The sequence below is a fragment of the Mauremys reevesii genome, linkage group 1, assembly GCF_016161935.1.
Source record: "Mauremys reevesii isolate NIE-2019 linkage group 1, ASM1616193v1, whole genome shotgun sequence".
Taxonomy (NCBI): Eukaryota; Metazoa; Chordata; order Testudines; family Geoemydidae; genus Mauremys; species Mauremys reevesii.
In genome coordinates, this window is record NC_052623.1 from 121608001 (window position 1) to 121631612 (window position 23612).

General features: G+C 42.2%; 1 protein-coding gene across 9 annotated transcripts in view; it reads left to right on the forward strand.

The window, feature by feature from the left end:
• AFF3 (AF4/FMR2 family member 3) overlaps positions 1 to 23612 on the forward strand; it is a 561464-nt gene that overhangs the window by 372213 nt on the left and 165639 nt on the right. For all 9 annotated transcript variants that reach the window (XR_005597307.1, XR_005597308.1, XM_039533253.1 and 6 more), the window contains one exon: positions 8893 to 8944. Coding sequence is in view for 7 of the 9 variants with exons in the window: in XM_039533253.1 (XP_039389187.1) it covers positions 8893 to 8944 (52 nt within the window). In the remaining 2 variants the exon portion in view is untranslated. The remainder of the gene's footprint in view (positions 1 to 8892; positions 8945 to 23612) is intronic.

Sequence of the window (23612 nt, forward strand, 5' to 3'; positions counted from 1 at the left end):
TAAAATTATTAGGCAGCAGATTTAAAAAAAAAAAAAGGAAATATTTCTTCACAATCAACCCATGGAACTCTTTGCCAGGGGATGTTGTGAGGGCCAAAACTATAAGCTGGTTCAAAAAAGACCTAGATAAGTTCATGGAGGATAGGTCCATCAATGGCTATTAGCCAGGAAGGCAGAGATGATGCCAAAAGCTGGGAATGAGTGACAGGGGATGAATCACTCAATGATTGCCTGTTCTGTTCATGCCCTCGGAAGCACCTGGCATTGGCCACTGTTGGAAGACAGGATTCTGGGCTAGATGGACCATTGGTCTTACCCAGTGTGGCCATTCTGATGTTCTTATATATAACCCAGATGTATCTACCCCCTGCTGTAACCCACTAGACTCCACTGCCCTCCCAGAGCTTAGATAGAACCCAGGAGTCCTAATGGGGTCTCTCTCTCCACAGAGTTAGTAACAAAGTAAGAATATACATTAAAATTTTAAACCTAACCAGTATCTCTTAAGTGACTTGCCACAAGATGTCAGAACATGTTAGTATAAGAGCTGAGTGGGTCTAATATTTATTTAATTTTCTTTTATATAAGAGATAGATATAGTGCTCCTGTCAGCTAATTGCTAAGTTATCTGCCAAGAGACTAGAATTTTCAGGTGCCTAAGCAGCCCCTGGAATCACGGTTAAAGTTGCCTCCTTCCTCAAAATCTGTAATGGCACCCCTGCCACCTTTCCCACAAATAATAATTTTGCATTTCCGTAGTGCCTTCCATACAAGGATCTCAAAGCACTTTACAAACATTAATGATATAAGTTTCATTACTGTGATGTCTGGTGTCTATTTGTGTTGCTTTCCTGCTTCTTGCTTCCTACTCCATATTCCTGTTTGTTTCCTGGTTCCTGCTCCCTGAACTCAATGTTCCAGTTCCTGTTCTTCTGGGACTGGGCGGGGAGGAGAGTGCCTGGTGTTGGGTGTGTGCAGTTACTCAGCGCCTGCTGCTACATATCTGTCATTGGGGACTGTTGTTATGTTTTGGTCAAACTGTTGCTGACTTAACTGTTTCCTGGTTATTACATGTTTTGATTGACCACCTGCCTGTGTCTCTTGCTTTATTTTCCTTGTGTTTTGGGGATTGTATTCTGGGATGCATCAGAGCATAAAATTATGGCATCAAGTGCTTCTATTCTGCCACTTATGCTGCCTGCACATCCTTCACCTGTTGACTGGCGATACTTTAGTCAGAATTTTTGGAACTATGTGCAGATCCTGCAACTCTCTGGTGCTGCTAGATTACCCTTGCTGCAGAACGGCTTAGGTTGTGATGGCATTGATATTTATGATGGACTCAAAGAGCCCAAGCCTTCCTTTGAAGTGTCTGTCCAGCTTCTCAACAAATGTGTTGTGAGTGGAGCTTCTGTTCTGTTAAAAAGGAAAATGGTTTGGGTTTTCTTGAGGCTCACCAGCAGCCCAGCAAAACAATATGTGAGTTTGCTTGTCATTTGTGGCAGTTGGCCCTTAACTGTGAATTCAGGGATGTTATGATGATCAAGCTCAGGGACATTTTTGTGATTGGCATAGCCAGTGACTGCCTGAGCAAATGGTCACTAACTGAAGATGTTAGACGTCCAACTTCTGAAGCCACAAATATTCAGAGTGAGGCAGTTGAGAGGGTTTGGGCTGGAATGTCTGACTGCTGCTACCTTTGTGTCTACACTTCAGTCCCCGTTACCTGCTTCTCCTGCTTCCATTGCCCAGAGTCATACAACGCTACCTACTCCTGCTCCATGGCCTCAGCAGCAAAAGTTGCCAGCTCCTCACTATTTCTGCTATAGTAGTACAGGTCACTTGGCCAATTTCCAGGCCTGCCCGGCTAGAAGTGCTCAGTGCCAGGCTTGTGAGAAGGAAGGACACTTTAAGTTAGTCTGCCACCATACACTGATTCACAAAGACAGGAAGCCTTCAGTGCATAGTGTAAATGTAGAGCCGCACAAAACCATCTTTACCAGGGACCAGATGTTTCCTTTAGTACAATCTCCTCAAGTGGCAAGGCACTGGAGCTGGAATCCTGTATTATAACGGTACACTGCTGAAGTGCTTGGTGGATAGGGGTGCTGAAGTTAACATTCTTCCCTCTGGGTTAGTTCATAATTTGGATATTTGCCTGACAACAGTGGTTATAAAAGCTTGGAATTTGTATGATTTGCAGACAATAGGTGAAGCTCTATGCTCCACAGAGGTGTAGCCTTGACTGCAAAGTTTAACGTTATTAAAGGTGCTGCTACTGCAAATCCTTTCCCATTATAATCCTATGATGTGTGCTTGCAGCTTGGACACCTGAGGAGTAGTTATGCCAGCTATTCTAGAATAGCTAGAATAGAAGGGGATACACAACGTATCATTCAGAGGCACCATGATTTATTTAACACTGACAGTATTCTGTCCATGGGATAGCTGTTGTCTCTGCTGTTGGATTTGAACACCAAGCCCTTTGCATGCCTGCAAATTATGTACCTCCTGCATTTATGGACAAGATCTGAACGGAATTGCACCACGTGAAAGCTAATGGCTTCATTCGGAAGGTGGAAGGGCCTGTGGATTGGATTTCACCTATGGTGACCATATACAAGAAGAGTGGCAACAATTGACTGTGCACAGATTTTAGAGAGACAAAGTGGGTGAGGTGATATCTTTTGTTGGACCAACTTCTGTTGGTGAGAGAGAGAAGCTTTCAAGCCACACAGAGCACTTCTTCAGGCCTGGGAAAGGAGCTCCCAGCTTCACAGCAAAATGCAAGGTGGATCAGATTGTTTAGCATATGTAGTTAGCACATATTGTAAGGGACCATTCAAGTGGCCATTCCACCTCTATCTCTACCCGGGTGCATGTTGTTATTTGGATGACATTCTCATCTTTGCTAAGACCCTTCCTGGGCATAATGCTCTTCTGGACCAGGTGCTAACCTGACCCCAACAAGCGGGCATAAAGTTGAATGTGGCCAAGTGCAGTTTTGCAAAAGATGCTGCTATAGACTATTACTCACGTTACCCCTTTGTATTCATAATTTCACAAGACACATAACTCTGCGGAACTAAATTCTTGCCTAACCACTTTATTTGCAATGTTTGGCCTACCAGAGAGCCTTGTTTCAGAATGAGACACCTTTTCTTTGAAGAGAGTTTGAAGACTTTCTGATGGCTATTGGTACAGTACATTATAAATCTGCTGTGTACCATCCACAAGGAAATGGCATAGTGGAAAGACTACACAGGACTCTGAAGAAGTGTGTAGCTAGCATTCTGCAGGAACTTCTAGGTATACTCTTACCTATTGCATTGAGTCATGCTTTATATGTTATTTGGAGTACATCTCATGAAAATACTGGAGAAACCCCTTACTACTGGCTGTTCAACTGACCTATGAGCACCAAGTTGTCTATGCTGATGGAAAAGTCTCATCCCACCCCTTTGCCATCCTCGAAGCCAACTGATGTGACTAGGAAATATACGACTTTCAACAAGCGTATCCACACAAGACTCCACACATTCTATCCTGGACAAGCAGTGTATTCTAGGCGAGGGTCTGGAAGCATTTTCATTACTCATGGCATGATCTTGCGGGCGGCAGGGTACGGAGTGTGGCGAGTGTGTTTACCGCACAGAGAACACATTGTTAACCAACGAGATATACTTCCTACCGAAAGGGAAACAGATAGGGAAGAGGAGACTAATTTCTGTGTGATGATATGTGGCAAATTAGGGAAGCTGTGCCACATCAATAGCATCCAGTCCCTGAGCTGAATCAGAGCCGGGATCACCAGCTGCCTCTGGCCAGGTATCGTTGAACTTTTGGGGAGAAAAGAAGGAAATTGTGGCGACTGATGTGTGTGTTGCCTTTCTGCATCTTGTTTCCTGCTCCCTCTTCCATTTCCTGTTTGTTTCCTGGTTCCTGCTCCCTGAACTGTCTCGTGGTGATTACATGATTTGATTGACCACCTACCTGCGTGTCTTGCTTCATTTTTCCTTGTGTTTTGAAGATTGTGGTCTAGCTAGGATGACCACCCATCCCGAATTGGACAGGACAGTCCTGAAATGAAGAGTTCAAATCCTGGATTCAGGCTGAATGACTCTGGGACAACATTTGTCTTGGATTCCCTGTGGCGCTGCTCTGTGCCTGCCCGAGGCTCAGGGGCAACACAAGCCTCTTCCCAGTGGGAGGGGAGCTGAGGTGGGCCTTAGCCCCCCTTGCCAAGAGGCTCCAGCCCCTGCTTCTCTTTTTCCCCCGAGGCCAGGCCAGAAGCTGGAGACAGGCAGAAGTAAGAGCCACCCAGGGAGCCCACGTCACTGTGGGGAGCCCTGAACATCCACCTGTCCTGGGCAGTGCCCCCTGTGGGTAGGGACACAGGCTGGGGGCTGATCTCAGTACCCTGGTCTCTCTCCCAGGGCCGGTGGAGGGTCTGGGGCTTTCCACAGCAGCCCAAGCTCCCTGGGTGGCTCTTACCATTGCCCAACTCTGGCTTCCAGCCTGGCCAGAGGACACGGTCTCAGGGAAGGAGGAGGAGGAGCAGCAGATGGGGCCACAGATGAGGGTGGGGTTCCTGCATCAGTTCCACTTTTGCCTTTTGAAAAGATGGTCACCCTTGGTCTGGGGTTACACTTGTGAGGTAGGTAGTACATTATACAGATGGGGAAACTGAAACATAGATAAATTGAGCGACTTGCTCAGCCTCATAAATATAGGCTACACCTACTTGGTGTGGCACTCTGTCTTTCTCTAATGGTGGCTATGCCAGCTAGAGATTGATGAACCTGCTACAGCCTTGGCTAAGACAGTCTCAAGCAGTAGAGGCTTATACACTAAGATCTGGCTCCCAGGTTTGATCTCTACTGCCGTCAACCCACCCCAAGGTGTCACTATTACATAAAGAACATGAGCAGAGCTGGTAATAGAAATTGATTACCAGTCTTCTGCTTTATCTAGAAGATTAAGATGGTGATCTTCTGGGAGACAAGGAGCCTGAGGCTTGTTGGGGTTTCCCCAAGACCTCTCCAACTTGGTTCCCCAAGAACTCGGTTTGACTCCAGTCTTCTTGTCACTCAGGTTCCTTTATTTGGCATACAGTAAAGCTACGCTGAGTTCATCAGTCCCAAGCATAGGGGGCAATATAGGCTGTGCCACACATCCAAAGTTACACAGAAAACCTCTTCCTTTATATGCATTCACACATTAGATTGCATTTACTGTACATTTCATCACACATTTTGGGATTGGCTGGATCACTTTGTAAGACCCAATCCCTGTAGAATACACACTATCTCTGCACAATTTACTCTTTACCTTATGTTATGGTCCACACTTGTCTTATCCATTGTTATCTTGTCCATTGTAAATGGTTCCCTGAGTGTTCCCCCTTATCTTAGCTAGTACAGACATTCTGGTTCCAGCCTGCTGATCCACGTACCTCCCTAATCCTGTCTCCTAAGAAATGAGGTCTCATCCATGTCCAATTATTCATGTCAAGCCAGGCCTATAAGGCCCTCTCCTCTACCCGGGCGGGGTACAATGGGCCAATCTCAGTTTATCCCCCCCATCCCTTCAAGAAAGTGGATTTGAAATTGGCCTTTGCACTCTGGGTCATTTTACCCTTAGAATGTGAAATGGTAAAAGAGCCAATTCAATGGGAAGCAGCAGAAACCAGCCAGATCTGCAGCTGAAAAACTGGGGCTAGAAGGCATTCATCCATATGCACATGCTCCAGAAGATCAGTCTTTTGGAAGAGAGCAGACCAACAGCAGGCCTGTAAAGAAGTAGGACATGTAGTGAGACTTTTGGCCCGCTGCAAAAGACTGAGATAGAGGAGGGAAAGGGCCTCATAACCTGCCCAGAAAATGATACCTGGAGCTAAAGTAGATTAGCTGGTTGCTGAATTGCCTGTCCCTCATAATAGTACCTTCAACTAAAGGGAGACAAAGGCAGATTGGTTTTGGCAGTTTGTGTGAAGACTTGGAAGAGAGAGTGTAGATAAGAGTGGGCTCAAACAGGTCAGGTGGCTCAGAGAAGCAACACCCTTTTACTAGGCTTGTCAATGTGAATCTGAATTCCAAATCTTTAAATATCATTCATGCTTAGTAAATACAGTTTTTCTTGAATTTCTGTGACTCATTGGCGTTATGGTGCAGTTCTTTCTGTGGAGTCAGTAAGGCATTAATTCTCCATTCTCCCTCTTACTCTTATATACTGTACAATTGCTCTCCCTTCCCCCTGGAATGTTAAGTGATTATGAGCATTAAAGCAGCTGCAAACATTCACTGTAGAGTAATTCATTAATATCCTGTTTGGCTAAATAGCATCCCTGCTACAGAACCTATTCTGCTTTTCTTATTGCCACAACACTAATTGCTGCTAAGAGCAGAACTAAAATACTGCAGCTTTTCCAATTGGTGCATAACAAACTGCCAACAAGTCACTCAAGATCTCACATCCCATTTGCATGTGAAACCACCAATGCTCACTGTACTAATGTGTTATTAACAAAAGTATTAGTTACAAACAGAATATCTACAATGAACTATTATTTGTTTTGGGTTGTAGATATGGTTCTAACCGATATTTCAAGGCAGATTGTTGCTAAGCCAGTCTATGTGCCGTATATCTAGTGACAGGCATAAGGGGCACAACTAGCCAAGGAACTAAACCAGAACAACATCGCCAAACCCTGTCTGAACTTTGGGAAATTGAGAGCCAGACCCAAATTTCCCAGCTCCAACTCGACAACTGAATCTGAACACCATGAGACCTGAGCATTTTGGATTCAAATTTGCACTTCACCTCTGGTCCATGTCTAGTCACAACCAAATACTCAGAACTTATCTCTCTACCCCACCCCAAAATAACCCTATTTTCTTTGGAAGAAAATGATGCCACAGGTACTTATATTTTCATTAAAGCAACTGTGTGGAGAAGGCATCTAATAGTTAGAATTGGGAGTCAGGATTGCTGAGTTCTAATTTCTGTCCCAGATACTAACTCCTTGAGTAGCTCCTTCAGCAGCTCTTTCTCATAATCAAGTCTCTAAAATGAGCTCATAGGGTGTTGAATCTTAAGTAATCTTTTGAAGGCAGATGTTTGATAAAAATAGATATGATTAGCTTCATGTCAATGCTTCCGATTGGTTTAAAATTGTGGGTCTGATGGTGATAAGAACAACTGATTTTTCCCCTCCTTCCCAAAGTTAAGCAATGTTTCAGTGAAACCCTCCCTGCAAGCCTAGAAGGCCTAGAAACATCTGATGCAGGTACCAACACATCATGGAACAAGTGTTTAAGCTAAACAAAGACTCCTTTGCTGGACCCCCTGCTCCTAGAAGCACAATTATCTTGAACAACTATTTCAGCTTGTTTCAGGATTGCATTGGGGAAAGTAGCAGGGGTGAAATCCATTTAAGTCAATGGCAAACCTCCCATTGACTTCAAAGGGGCCAATATTTCTCCCCAGAGGTTCATTTCATACCCCAAGTTCTTCCACCTTTGATTTAGTGAAAATCAAACTTGAGAACTTTGGCAATAGCTATTCATATGTAATGCTGAAGTTCTTGTAATGGCTTGGGGCCTGATCCAAAACCCTTTGAAGTCAATTAGAGATTTTTGATTGAGTTCAATGGGTGTGAATCAGGCGCTACACACAAGAAAACACTGAAACAATTTCAAACTTTATTTCACAGAATACAAATTAATTTTGATTTGACAAAACTCATTAAAACGGAATGGAAGAACACTGGTCTCATCTGTAAGATAGTCGGACTCCAGGTCTTCATCTCCTGTTCATCACAAACTTGCATGTAAACAGCACTTCAGTGCCCATTGGTAAACAAGTGCCTGGGCCGTTGGCTAGCATAGAAACAATATTTTGCACTCAGATTATAAATGGTGTGTAAGCAAGGTGGTACAATATCAACAACAAAACAAAACAAAAATCCAACCCTCTCCAGGCTTTCAGACCAACCATGTTTCTCCTTAATGGCTGCTAAATTAGGGCAGTGACCCACAGCCCTGTGTAAGGGGCAGCATATGTGACCACTGTCCTGGGAGGGGACCCAGGTAGAATTGTGACTGGGCCTTTCTTTTTGTACAAGTAAAGGGAAGTGATGTACTGTGGCACTGAAAAAATGCAGCTTAGTTCCCAGAGTGGTTCCAGACAGCTCTTCTGGGGAGCACTTGAGAGCAGGAAGGAAAAGAGCCATGGATCCATCTGCTCCATGAGCCTCTCTGCCTTCTCCACTCCTGCTTGCTTACAAAGCAGAGTAGCAACTGCACAGTCACAGTGATCTGCACAGGCCTCAAAGTCAAGTTCTGGGTAGCCCAAATATGGCTGTATACCCTGCATGGCCATGTTAGGACTAGGGACTATCTAACACTGGGGTTCCGCAGGTTGTTCAGAGAGCAGTATTCACAGCAAATAAGGTGAATCAAACTGTTTGGTTTGGGGGTTTTTGAGCGGTGGGTGGGGAGGGAAGGGATCACCAAACCCTTCAGACTGATCTGTCACCTCAGGCTATAGTGACTAAGGCCCCAAGGCATTCTGTCATTCTATCCTGCAAGCAGCCAGCCTTATAGAGTTTTCTGCCTCCTTGCTAGGGATCTGATAGTCATGAAATTGTCAGGCCTGCTTTACAACTTACCCCTAAGCACATATACAAGGGACAGGAAAAGTCATGCTGATGTTAACTCCCAGTTTTTAAGTGCTCAGTTAGTGTCCCAGCTTCCTGCCATATGCTATTTAAAAAGCATTCTTCTGTACACTTTGAAAGTGTTAAAATTAGCCTGATAATGTATTGACCTCTAACACCATAAAGATTTTGATATTCACTTATTTTTCATATTATTTTTCTTCTTTTCTAAGGGAAAGGTGAGGCTGAGCCAAAGAATCCAGAAAACAGTGCATCACATACATCGTAAGTCAGTTTCGTATTTGTGATCAGAGATGATTGCTATGTTTTTATCTGCTTTGTCATGCCAAATAATGTTTGTCTGTTTGTTTTCATTAAGATGAAGCTCTTTCACTGATGCTGTTCTTTAAAAGGCTTTTAAGTAATGATTCATAGTTAATTGTTAATAAATCATTAGCATCCTTATTGTGAGAGATCTTGAAAAGTGAGATGTCTCTGTAACAAGCTGAATAAATATAAAATTATTTTTGGTGGAGTGAGTGAGTGAGGTTGGCTTTTACAACCGGAGAGGTCCAATATTACCTTCAAGCTGCAGAAGTTTGTCACATTTTCCAGAAGATATCATGTCACATATGCCTTTGATGTACTGATGTAATTTTAAAAGACTGCAGTCTGCAACTTCACCTCTGAATTACTTGAAATCCAATTACAGCTACCTCTGGTCTCTCATGATTTTGTTGATGTTTTTGAATTAACAAAAGCAGTTGAGAAACAGATGGAAACAGGCACATAGTAATATATCAGTGTTCACCTTTCATGCAACAGTAGAAGTCCCCCCCACACACACACACCTTTTTTTTTTAAGTGTACAAAGGAATTAACTGTTTTACTGTTACCAGAATAAACCAACTCTTCAAACGGAGGGACTCAACATTTAAAACAAAAAACAAAAAACAGGCTGGATCAGCAAACTTGATTTTGCTCACATGAGTTAGGAGAGGACTGAATTTCTACAAAATCACTCACCCTTTTTATCTCATTTGAGTGGGAGTGGAATTCTTTTCACAGTGCAGTCATGTGAATTTTGGAGTACATCTTGTCTGTAATTTGTGTCCTCTGGCTTTTGTTATTTAAATTCAGAGTGCTAGATCATGTAAGTCTTGCAAGGTATCACCATCTGTTACATGGCCAAAAGTAGCCATAGAAGAAGGTACAATAAGCGTGATTGTTGAATGTTTTGATTTCTGATATAAATATATGTTAAAAATCTTCTGGAAATGAATCTATAAAAAGATTTGACATGGTCTATGAATGGCTTGTCCTGTAGATTTTGCTATAGAATGTAATTACAATATGTTATATTTAGTCAAACTTGCTTAATAAGCGAAGCACTAGCAGCTTTATGCCTTCTGATAATATGATTGTTGGGAATGGTTTATAGTGTATGTTGGTATAGAATGCTTCCAATGGTTACCATTTTTAAAAAAAGTGATATTACAATAAAGACTTAAAGGAGAAGAGTTTTAATGCCATCTGGAGGTATCATGGAGAAATGAACACTTATTTTTGCTGATATTTAATATGTAAAACATAAGCAGACACTATATTTCGATTTAATCTTGTGGCTAGGTCATATTTTATACTAGGGGTATAAAAAGGTTTCCTTTTCAGTAAAATTTCATTAAAATTCTGTAAGTTGTATTGCATGAATGCAGAAATTCCCAAAATTTGTTTGTGGCACACTAGATAAAGTGTCGTTAGTGGGCTTTATTAAATAAATTGAACCAGATTGTGACCTCCTTATTCATGTTGAATAGTACCTTACCCAATGAGTGGTCTCACTGAACCCCATTGAAACTGTACACTACAATACTTCATAGATTCATAGATTCCAAGGCCAAAAGGAACTATTGTGATCACCTAGTCTGACCTCCTGTGTAACACAGGCCATAGAACTTCCCCAAATAATTCCTAGAGCAGAGCTTTTAGACAAACATCCAATCTTGATTTAAAATTGTCCATGATGGAGAATCCACTGCAATGCTTGGTAAATTGTTCCAGTGGTTAATTACTCTCACTGTTAAAATTTTACACCTTATTTCCAGTTTGAATTTGTCTAGCTTCAACTTTCACCCATTTGATCATGTAACACCTTTCTCTGCTGGATAAACAAGCCCATTATTAAATATTTATTCTCCATATAGGTACTTATAGATCAGAGGTCGGCAACCTCTGGCACGCTTACCCTGGCGGGCCGGGCCAGTTTGTTTACCTGCCGTGTTGGCAGGTTTGGCCAATCGTGGCTCCCACTGGCGCGGTTCGCCGTCCCAGGCCAATGGGGGCGGCAGGAAGCAGCGGCCAGCACATCCCTCGCCTGCCCCACTTCCCGCCACCCCCATTGGCCTGGGACGGCGAACCGCAGCCAGTGGGAGCCGCGATCGTCCGAACCTGCTGACACGACAGGTAAACAAACTGGCCCGGTCTGCCAGGGTGCTGGCCCGGTCTGCCAGGGTGCTTACCCTGGCAAGCCGCATGCCAGAGGTTGCCAACTCCTGTTATAGATTGTAATTAGCTCACCCCTTAACCTTCTCTTTGTTAATCTAAATAGATTGAGCTCCTTGAGTCTGTCACTATAAGGCATGCTTTCTAGTGTAATACATGTTTTCTAATGTAATACATTTACAGGGGTCACCTTTATATTGTTACCATTTGTCAATAATGACCACACAGCAGGGTCTGAGGTATCGATGTTTATTCCTGTTTTAAGAACGGGGAAAAGCTATGGTAACTGTTGGTAAATGGTAACTTTTTAAATGGAAACCATTATATTTAAGAAGACTATTGGGATGGAAAAAAAGATACAAAAGGAAGGGGAGCCTGAAAGGACACGTGGGAGGTAGGTTGCAAATAGAATTCAGGGAAAGGAGGAGGAAGAGAAACCAGATAGATTAAGGTACAGGGAAGGAAAGAGAACAACAGAGATTGAAAGATAGTGGAAGAGATACAAGACATAGTGCAGCAGGCCAGAAAAGTAAGGGTGAAAGAATGGAAAAGAGAAAAGGGGGAAAGCAAAAACAGCTAAAGTTAAAATTTTCTAAATTGTTTAACAGAAAGCTGAGTGCCAACGTGTTACAATGATGTAAATATAAATAACACTAGTGTGCATACAAACACAAAGGTGTGCCTTATTCTCCTCTGGCTGATGCTGATTTTACATCACTGTATCTCCATTGGCGTTAATGGAGTTTCTCCTGATTTACATCAATGCTAACCCAATCTGCTAGGGTTAATTTTTATCCCTGATCTTTGGACACTTTTGAATATTGGTGTTTTTAAAAGTTTGGAATGAACCTGATTGCACCTGGTATTAAAAAAGTATATAGGGGATAATATATTGGCACACTACAATCCACGCATGTGCGTGCGCGCACACACATGCATACATAAACAAACTAGTACTCAATAATTGATTTATTCTCCCCCTACAGATCACTGTAGCTTGCAGTCTAAAGGTACCACCCAGACCAATTTTGCAACTGGCAAAAAAAATCTTGAAAAAATGCCCAGCCAAGGTGTGAGCCTTCACATCAGAAGCTGGAAAAACTGAAGCAGGGATGAGGAAACCATTTTGATTAATTTTAATAAGTGTTTAGTTGGTGGGGTGGAGGGAACATGAATCTTTGATGGGGGAGAATTGTAAGGAGCCTTTGAACTTAAGAACATTAAGAACTACTTTTATGAGTTATTGCTACTGGGAAAGATTTCTAAGCAGCCTAGCAGAAGTGTTTAAAGAGTCTGCTGATGTCAATAGAGAACAAGTGGCATTTCTGAGACTGACGAGAAAGAGCAATAAAGAGCTTTAAGGGACTCATCTTTAAAAAAAAAAAAACAATCCACAGAACAGGTCACATTGGCCTTGATAAAAGTGAGAGAGAAAAAAATGGGAGGAGCAAGTTAATTGTTTTTTCCCCCTTAACAAAAGTATTTTTTCTGCTTGCTACAAGCCACAGGTGCAAACCAAATGCACATGGCTACAATGGCAGTTTGTTCATCCTTTGTCTAGATTTACTGCCATTCTCCAAATATTATTTACATAGCTCCAAAGGGACAGGTTTATCACCCCTCTGAATCAGTCAGAAACACTGAACTGAACATTTACATGAAGTCTTCCTCAGAGATTACCCCTCCCCTAAGCAGCGTACTCCGGGACAGCAAAAACAGACTCACATAACTTTGTTGGGTTTCTCCTGAGTCACTTGACCAAGGGTAGCATCTGCAACCTTTCAAAGCAGAGAAGCCTGGAGGATTTTTTTAAGTGAACACACAGCCAGTGTTAAGCATGTTTTATTTCTGCATGTATTAACTCTCTAGATATGTTTCTGCATTAATTAATTCTGGTAATAATAATATTTACCATTTAAAGAGCTTCATAAACATTAACTTATTTGCTGGATCTCAGAAGACCCCAATGAAGTAGATAAATAAGGACACTTATCCTAGTGCTACAGATAAACTGAAATGAGTGTTAGTGTGGGACTTACCAAAGACTATAGAGGAAGTCGGCTATATCCTGGCATGTCCATATGCAGAATGACTGTAAGAAATGGCCTAAAAGATTGCATTGACATGTGCACTCAGTAAGGAGGATTTAAGCACACCAGAGTTTTCTCCAAATGGATTAATGTCACTTGTGACTAAATATATTTTTTAAAATCACAAGCACTCTGGATCTGAGGAACTTCATTTCACATTATCTTATTATGCATAGGAGTTCATGGGTCATCTGACCAGATTTTCACTGAATGTTTAAAAGCTGTAAATCCCAAAGAGATTTTTTTATGGCTGGTCAAAAATTTTCTGTCAACCTGGGGTTTTTTTGTTTGGTTGTTTTTTGGAAAATTGGGTTTACAACAAAATTAATATTTTTGCAGAAAGTTTCTGTTTTGTTTTGTTTTTAAATCTTCATAAAACCTATATTTGCTTCCCCAATGATTGGCAGTTACTGTCTGAATTTTTTTTAGTTTTGGGCAGTTTTCACATAAAATATTCAATGCTTGGCTGCCAAAAACTTTAGAATGTTTGGGTTTTTTGACAAAAAGGAAAAAAATTGAATATTTTGATGCAAGTGAAAACATTTTCATTTTTGTTTAAATTTTCTGTAGCCCCGCTCCACCTCCCAAAAAAATATTCTGACCAGCTCCATGTTCTATAGCTTCAAATGCTGGATGGAGAAACTCTGCCAAAAATAGCCCAAGGCCATGAGACTTCTCATAGTCACAGAAATTTTGAAAAAATGATTCAAGCTTTGTAAACTCCCCAAAACAACCCTGCTATATGAATAAGTTTGGAATTACCATGCAACTTTCTTTTATAACTATTTGTAGTTCTAATTCATCTCCAATTCAGACCACAACAGGTTCGTCTGTCCCACATGTGATTCGCTATTATACATCCAACTCTACGTGCCAGTGCAATTACTTAATACTGTAATGTAAACACTATTAATAAGCTACTCCAGTGCAATATATTTATTATCCCTCCCACAACTGTTTTCAAGCCAAGATATTCCAGATTTTTCCTTCCCTTTTTACAAGAGAATTAGCAAAGATTAAAGGAGACTTTTATAATATATGACTCTGAAAGTTTTGTCTTTTGCTACTATTTTTCATCTGTGAGAATCACAGGGCTCCTTTATGTTTGTTTTTGCCAGCTTATAACAGATTTTGGCTGTATTTCTTCTGAGCATTAGCCACGAGCATTATTTTGAGAATACGTTGCTCAGGGGATCCCTTTTACCAGTGTGAAATCTATCAATATCCGTACTCCCTACTCTCAAAAAGTAACACTGCAGTCCTATGACCATCAAGCTATTATCAACTCAGGCTCTTGAACATCAAGTCAATTCTCAATTATCTGATTCTCCACAGTGTCAGTGGAATGTGCTGCAGTTGCTCCTGCTGATCACATATATATCTATATTTTCATTAGTGTGGGCTATTTGTTGTCTATATTTATTTAGCATTTGTATAGGTGTTTTCATCTTCAAAGCAATGTACAGACTAATACACTGTGAGATAGAGTTGCCATGCCATAAATGAGGAAACTGAGACAGAGAGGTTAACTGAAAGGCCCAAGTTCACAGTGTGTCAGTGTCAAAGATCGGAGTACAACTCAAGAGCTCCTGGCTTCTAGTCCTGTGCTGACACCCATAGGCCAGGCCTCTCACATTTGGCTGATATATAAAACATTAGAATGCTGAATAGCAGAGGGAGCATTATTTAGTGGACTGTACATGAGGCTGGAAGTTGGGATCTTGGCTCCACCCTTGAATTGCTGTGGGGCCTTATGAAAGTTGTTTAAATTCTGTCTCCGTTTTCACATGTTTAAAACAATAATCAAACTGTACTGAAGATTAGCCCATTAACATTTGTACAACACTTTGAAAAATGGAACGTTCTTCAGAAATATGAGCTATTAATCAAGAGCAATATAATAAATGAATGGTAGTATAAGTTTAAAAAAAGACTTGGATAATAAATATTAACTATGTTGGATCGCTGCAGGACATTCTTTGATACTGAATGTCTGTATACATTTTGTATTGTGGTGTGTTGCCTGATGTCAGCCATCTTTACTCTTGTGGTGAGAAAAAATATTCTTGTGATTAAAGCACAACTAGCTGGCTGGAGACCTGGGATCTTGTCCTGGACTTTGTGTGGAACTCTAAGCAAGACAATTCACTTCTCTGTAGCTCATTTTCCAAAATTGTTAAATGGAGATAATACAACACTGCTGCATAGGGGGAGAATAAATTAATGGATATTTGTAGAGATTTGTTGGAGATCCTCAGATGGAAGCCACTTAACAAGTGCAAAATATTATTTAGTATATTATTATTTATGTATTTTATACAGCAATCCACATTTTTGTTTCTATGCAGATTTTTATGTTTCAGTTCAAGAATACAAACCACTAACTCTGAAATGTTCATTATTAGGGTTCAGCTTTTGTCTCATTGAACCAGAGAAGGTGTCAAATATGGGAAGGCATGCAGCCTTGGAAAGAGAAATCCTTCCAGTGATGTCTGTAAACTCCCCTTGATGCTGTCTGCCAAATTCACCAGGATGAGTTAGCATAGATGAGTCAGAAGGTGGCTGATAGTCTTGTGTAAAGGACAAGATCAAGGTGAAATCCTGATCCCACCGAAGTTAATAGGGCCAGAATTTCATGCCAAGAATATAAATTTGAAGGGATGGGAGGTTGTTACTATGAAATTCCACTTGTATTAAAAATGGCATTGTTTAAATTGGTCTCTGGGATGTTTTTCTTTCGAAAACACCATTGTGTGGTATCACTTACTGCTTTTAATATCTGCCTGTGATGTTTTTGAGAGACCTGTGTCTCAGAGACTCTACAGAAAAAAATGTGTCTTTTTATAAAGAATGAAGCTAGTGTTTCTCAGAGTGATGGAGATCCTGAAAACTGAGGAGACTAAACTCTGGTATTTATCCAGGAACCAGGTACCTGGCAGGAGAAAAATGCTGGCTTTGCTGCACTGTTCTACCTGTTTCCCTCAACCCTGACTTAAAGGCTAACCTTCTAAACAGTGCTAGATTTTATTTCAGCTAGTCTGCTCATCCAGTCCAGCAAGGATATCTAGAACTTGAAAAATATATTACTGAGCTTCCAAAATCCCATACAGAATTTCTTCTCTGCCTTCTCCCACTAAAGAATTACCCTCAAAACAAACACACACACACACAGCCTTTCATTTAAAAACTCTACTTCTACAGTAACTTCCTGCTCCGAGTACCATACTAGCTTAACTAAAGGTTGCCTCAGAGCTTCTAGTTTCTATAGTACTTATGTGTATGGTATCAGTGGGGCCTACGCCTCTTTTGGATTTGTGGTGTACTTTGCAATGTTGCCAATAGTCCACAAAGATCTACTGTGAGTTTATACCAGCAAACCCATTTTCTTCAAATCCTGCAGAGCCACTTACTTGGAAAAAATTTTACTTACGTCAAGGCTGAATCTATCTTGGAGATTTAGGTAAATTAACAAGAAATAACAACAACAAAAAAAGGATTTTTGTGTTGATTATTTTCATATCAAAATAATAACTACATGGTAGCTGTATATGAAATGTAAAACAGGAAAATGAAAGTGAGACAGTGACAAAGCTGAATTGGAGGAGTTCACTAGCTGCTGTGCTGTCTTCTGGTGAGAATTTTTTCCAGTGGATGATCTTCTTAACCTCTCAAAATTAAATACCCTAAAAAAGGAAAAAAAACCCATAAACCTTCAACAGGGGTGAAAGTAACTTAGGACTTACCAGTACACGGGGTGGCCAGGCTCCTGGGCAAGGTGGGGGGTGGTGGCTCTGGGCCCCTGGAAGGGGCGGGACCTTGGGTGGAAGGAGCAGGGCAGGGGGCAGACTTCTACAGCCAGCCCTTCAGCACTGCCCAGCTCGCGCCACCTGGGTCTCTGGCAGCAATTTAAAGGGCCCAGAGCTCTGGCCGCTGCTGAGAGCCCATGGCCCTTTTAAATCACCAGGCCCCGGGGTAACTGCCCCTTTTGCCCTGCCCGTCAGTGGCCCTGCCAGTATGGTGCTTAAAGCGCTGCCGCGGCAGTGCTTTAACGTCAGCTGTGTACTGGCCAGATGGCAAATTTAAATTTTATCCCCCTCTTTTTCAGGTATAGTCTGTTTATTAGGGCATGTCTACACTACATACTTAAGTCGATTTAAGTTACATCCATGATCATAAGCCGCTGTAATTACATTGCTTGTGCATGTTCACATAATGCTCTTTATATCAAGAGAGCGCATCCACAGTTCGTGCTCTAGCATCATCAGAGAGAGCAGTGCACCATGGATAGCTACGCCGCTGTGAAATCGCCACCTTCTCCTGCTATGATCACAGTGCATCCTGGGCGCAGGATCATCACCCTGTGATGCAGTTTTCTCAGTCCCATGATTCCAAGGGCTTTCGACTGCATTTTGGGCCATTTTTTAACTGCACCTTTAAACTTTGCCTGCCATCTCTGCTCACCAGTCTTGTGATAAGCATTATGAACATAACACAGCTGATCCTGCAGTATTTTATGAGTTGCAAATCTGAACAGGAATCCGTGGTGCGTGCCATGGAAAGAAACAATTCAAGATTGATGTTGGCATTCATAGAGCAGCTGCACATGGTGGACCATTGCTATTGGGCTCAGGAAACAAGCACTAAGTGGTGGGACTGGATTGTGATGCAGGTATGGGATGATGAGCAGTGGCTGCAGAACCATATGTGCAAAACCACCTTCTTGGAACTCTGTGTGGCACTCATCCCTGCCCTCTGGCGCAAGGACTCCAACATGAGAGCTGCCCTAATGGTGGAGAAGCACGTGGTGATTGCTGTGTGGAAGCTGGCAACTCCAGTCTGCTACCAGTCAGTCACTAATCAGTTTGGAGTTGGGAAGTCACTGTAGGGCTTGCGGTGATGCAAGTGTGCAGGGCCATTAATCACCTCCTGCTACAAAGCACTGTGAGTCTGGGCAATGTGCAGGAAATAGTAGATGGCTTTGTGTCAACAGGATTCCCTAACTGTGGTGGGTCAATAGATGGCACGCATATCCCAATTTTGGCCCCAGACCATCTTGTGACGGCGTATATCAACAGAAAGGGCTACTTCTCTATGGTATTGCAGGTGCTGGTGAATCATTGGGGTCATTTTACTGACATTAATGTGGGGTGGTCAAGGAAGGTGCATGACGCCTGCATCTTCAGGAACATTGGCCTGTATAGAAAGCTGCATGCATGGACTTTCTTTCCAGACCAGAAGATTCCAGTAGCAGATGTGGAAATGCCCATAGTGATCCTGGGAGACGCCAGCCTACTCCTTGCTCTGTGGCTCATGAAGCCTTACACCAGAAACCTTGACAGCACAAGGAGCACTTCAACAACTGACTTAGCAGATGCAGAATGACTGTTGAATGTGCATTTGACAGATCAAAGGGTCGCTGGTGCTGCCTTTTTGCCAGGTTAGACTTCAGTGAGGAAAATATTCCCATGGTTATAGCAGCCTGCTGCTATGCCTAACATTTGTGAAGCCAAGGGAAAGGGGCTGGAGTGTCGAGGATCACCTGGCAGCTTATTTTGAGCAGCCAGACACCACGGCTATTAGAGGGACTCAGCAAGGGGCTATTCAAATGATGGAGGCTTTGAGGCACCATTTTGACAATGAGGCCCAGTAATGTGTCTGTCTGCAATGAATTGAGCAGGCATTGTTTAGTTGCCATTTTGAATGACCCCTGTAATGATTCCTGCCTCAGCATTAATTATAGTCTGCAAATGTGCCAGTTGCCACTATATGAATTGCTATTGCAACCATCCTGTGTAAGTCACAAATAAAAAATCACTGTCTTTGTAAGACTAATTTTTTTATTAACAGCAATACACAGATTAACATTTCTTAGAAGGGATGTGATAGTGAGAAGCTCTCTTTGAAGTGAGGTTCTCATAGCCGTGAGTAAGTCCAACTGTAGTTATAAAAAATATCCCAAGGGAGGCAGTGCAAGGGGTACTGTGATGGGCCAGGAATGTGAGAGGAATGTGTGTGGAGAGTTTGGGGAGGGCAAGGAAGGCAGCTTTGTATGGGTTGCAGGGGGAGTCAAGCATGCATGTGCTCCACCTGCAATGCAATCAAGGGACCTCAGCATCTCTGTTTGTTCCTCCATGAGCTTTATTATCTGCTCCTGACCCTTTATTATCAGCTCCTGGCCGTCTTCTCTCCTGGCTATCCATTTCTAGTTTTTCATTTATTGTCTCTCTCCACAATCTGTGCTCACTATTCGCCTGATCTGACTATTGCAGCACTTCACGAAACATCTCCTCCTCCTCGTTTGCTTCCTTATCTGACAGAGGTGCTCCGCCAGGGTGTAGGAGCTGCCCCTCAAGGGCGCATCTGCAGAAGCAAAAGAAACAATACACAGTGTGCACTCAGTCTTGAATCGTAAGTTACATACAACTCTTTCTCACTTACCCTTGGCAAGCGGCCAGCATAGCCAGAGCACTAACCATGGTGAATTCGGCCGGGGGGGCTGGTGCAAGGCAGAACAAAGGGTCTCAGTGGTTTCAGAAGAGGATCAGTACAAGAGCCTAGGGACACTATTCTGAATACTGGCACCGTTTTCCCCAGGAGGGGGCGATTGAAGCTGAAATCACACTATTGAGGTATTGAGGATGCAAGGGTGCATCTCCTGCATCTGTGCAGCTTCAGATCGGGTCCGTATGCTGCTCGACTGTGTGCTGCTTTGATTCTTCCAGAAGTAATTGCCGATTGATGCAACAAAATTTCCTACAATGGGAGAAGAAACAAAGCAGCTCTGCCAAGGAACCTTCATCAGAGGATTGCAGAGTATCTGCAGGAAAGTTTCCTAGACATCTGTATGGAGATTTCCTGGGAGATTTTGGTGTGTATTATCAAACTTTTCTACAGGGCCCCCACTGCATAGCTGCCACAGGGGAATGCAAAGCCGATGCAAACAGTACCTAGTGTTGTTAATTTCAATCCCATCTCCCACATGTAGCATGTAACAAAATAAAGGACATCTCTACGTCATGTCACCATGCAGTGTCAAAGCAAAATCAGTACTTATTGGAGCTCCCCTCTCCTGCTTCAGGCATGCCACAGCCAGACTCCTGGGCCTGGCTAGACCCCTCCAGAGGCAAAAAGAGGACCTAGCTCGCCATGCCATTAGATCACCTGTTGCGTATTCCACATCCTCCTCCAATTCAACCTCCTCGTCCATCACTTCGTCCTTGGGGTTGACTCTGCTGGCCACTGCCTCCAGTCACCCCAAAGTATCCATTGGGCTCGTGGAGTGGAGTTGCCACCGAGGATGGCATGCAGCTCCTTGTAGAAGCAGCATGTTTTCGGTGCTGCACCAGAGCGACGGTTGGCCTCCCTTACCTTCTCGTACTCCTGCCTCATCTCCTTGAACTTAGCATGTCACTGCTGTGTGTCCCTTTCATGCCTCTTCTCCATGCCACGAGCAATCTGTTTGTAGGTGTCAGAGTTCCTATGGCTGGATCAGAGCTGCAGCTGCACAGCCTGCTCTCCCCACAGACCCAACAGATCCAGCAACTCCGTTGTATGCCAAGCAGGAGTGCGTTTGCATGGTCAGCTGGAAAGATGTGAGGTGAGCTATCCACACCAAGCAAACAGGAAGTGGAATTTCAAAAATTCCAGGGACTTTAAAGGGGGAGGGGCGCATGCCTGTGTACTTGGCTGCAGGGCAATGGAGTAGAAACTGCTTACCAGAGTGGCTATGATGGGAATTGTGGGACACCTCCTGGAGGCCACTTAGGGCAACATAAGCAAGTGCAATGTCTACTCTGATACTGTGCCACTCTAACTTTGTCGCAAAAAAGCTCTATGCCACTTGTCGAGGTAGTTTTATTATGTCAGTGTAGTAAGAGAGTTAAATCAGTGGGAGAAGCATTGTTGTTTGTACACCTCCACTGTTTTGTCAACTAAACCTGACTTTTGTTGAGAAAACTGTAGTGTCAACAATACCTTAGTAACTTTATATGCCCTTTTCATCCTTGGAATGAAAGTGTTTAGACAGTGCCCTTGATTAGTAATCTCCCAGATATAGTAGCTACTCATTTACTATCTACCTTTACCATGCCTGCTATAGAGGAAACTAATTAAAATCACTGGAAGCTGCCCTTATGTTGAAGCTAACCTTGACTCAAAGCTGCAGGGGAAGTAATTAAATTTAATAGGTGCTACATCTTGTAAACAAAGGTATACAGCACCTTTTGTCCAGTTTAAAAAGTTTCCACAATACTCAACATTATTTCTAAATTTATGCAAAAAGTTAAGAGACAAGTTTGACAGGTTTGTCTAAATCTTGGGTTAATTGATGTATGAAGAAATTCACTAAGGGTAGGTCTACACTTACCGCGCGGGTCGACGCAGTGAGTTCGACTTCTCGGAGTTCGAACTATCGCGTCTAATGTAGACGCGATAGTTGGAACTCCCCGCGCGCTCCGGTCGACTCCGGAACTCCACCACTGCAAATGGCGGTGGCGGAGTCGACCTTGGAGCCGCGGACTTCGATCCCGCAGCGTCTGGACGGGTAAGTAGTTCGAATTAGGGTACTTCGAGTTCAGCTACGCTATTCACGTAGCTGAACTTGCGTACCCTAGTTCAACCCCCGCCCTTAGTGTAGACCAGGCCTTAGAATAAAATTGGCCAATGTAAACAGCTAAAATACAGTATTACATGAGGAAACATATTTCTGTAAGTCACCAGAAGTGTATATTTATCTTACCTTTACCTTTATCTTACCACTATTTTCCTTGGGCTTCTTCTTTTGGGAGAGGTTAATTGAGTATTTTGAATGTAGTATTACCTCTAAATATCATGGGGGTTAATGAGGAAATATTGAGAAATTATGGAGATGTACATGCCTGTGGAAAACAATATTTAATCTGAATTACTTCAGAAATGTATGCGTGGTCCAAGTTGCACTCTCTCTCTCTCTCTCTCTCTCTCTCTAAAGAAAATGATAAATTGACGCTTAGACTCTTACATGTTTTTTGTTGCTGGATTAAGATTCCTTGTTGCCTTGGTAACCAGTTTTGGAAAGACTGTACTCTGGTTGACTGCTGACTGAAATCCGAAACCCTCTGCTGTACTATGGCGTTCTGGTTGATATACAGTTTGTACACTGTCATCAATGATATGCAGTATGCTGCTGTTTTCCCCAGTGAGTTTAAGGAAAAGAGAAATGAAAATGAAATAAAATCACTACTAAAGAAAATTAATAGAAAGATAACTTTTCAGTGTTTTGGGCTGGTGCTCATAAAGTGATTACTTTCTTCCCCCACCAATTACTTTAGGTCAAGAAAGTCTTTAATTTGAATCAATGCTGAATCAATGGTTCATAGAGAGATGAGGTTGGTAGGGGGTGGAAGAGAGAGAGAGAGATACAGAATTCTGGCAAGCTGCCAAGTAAAATAAACTAACATTTTGCAAGAAAGACATCCTGAGACTGAGGTCATAGTATGGAAAAAGTCTGTTTCACAGACTCTTTAGCATGAGCATGGGCCATTTTTTTTTAAATGCAGGCATCCTATTAACATTTGAACACTAACGCTCATCCAGGAATGGAAAGATTTTGGAATTTAAAGATCCTTAGTTTTCTATTTTGTTGGTGCACATATTTTTTTTACTTGCAAAAAATGTTTTTTGAATGAGATGCTTCTTGGTTTGTTTAATTATTTTAAAATCATGGAGGCCATATTAAGGAAACCTAAATAAACTTTTTTACCCACAAAATGATGGGCTCAAAAAGAGACTTCATAAGCTTGGTGGATGACTTTTTATTTGCCATCCACTGAAATACAGAGAGATATTGAAACCTGAAATGGAGATGAATTTGCCACTGTTGAAAAAGTCCTGCTGTTCAGCTATGAATAGTTAAGACTCTTTTTAACCTTAAAAGTACTTAACTGACAGTTTCAAGATAAATTAATTTGTCATATCTAACCAGGCAAATTAATAAAGTTCTCTTGCCTTAATCTCTGGACTTGGATTTGACATTCAATAGAGTATGAAACTATTTTTAACTGTAGGGGAAAAATAACTTTTTGGATCTATGAGGATGTTATTTCAAGCAAGTTTACTGGTCTTTGATTTGCTAAGCTACAACTGGAGTCTGCCTTCTTCAGGGTAAGAATATTTCCACATTATTATGATACCTTTGGTATTCTAAAAGTAAGGATATTGTATATCTTGTGTATGTTGACTTTAAGTATTTCATTCTTTGATTAGTAAGCAGACAACTTACATTTCCCAAAAGGGATGTGGAACATATGTATTGGCAGTTTGAAATTGATGATAGACTATCAAAGCTAGAAATGGATCAGGCCGAAAGTTTGGATGAAGACAAT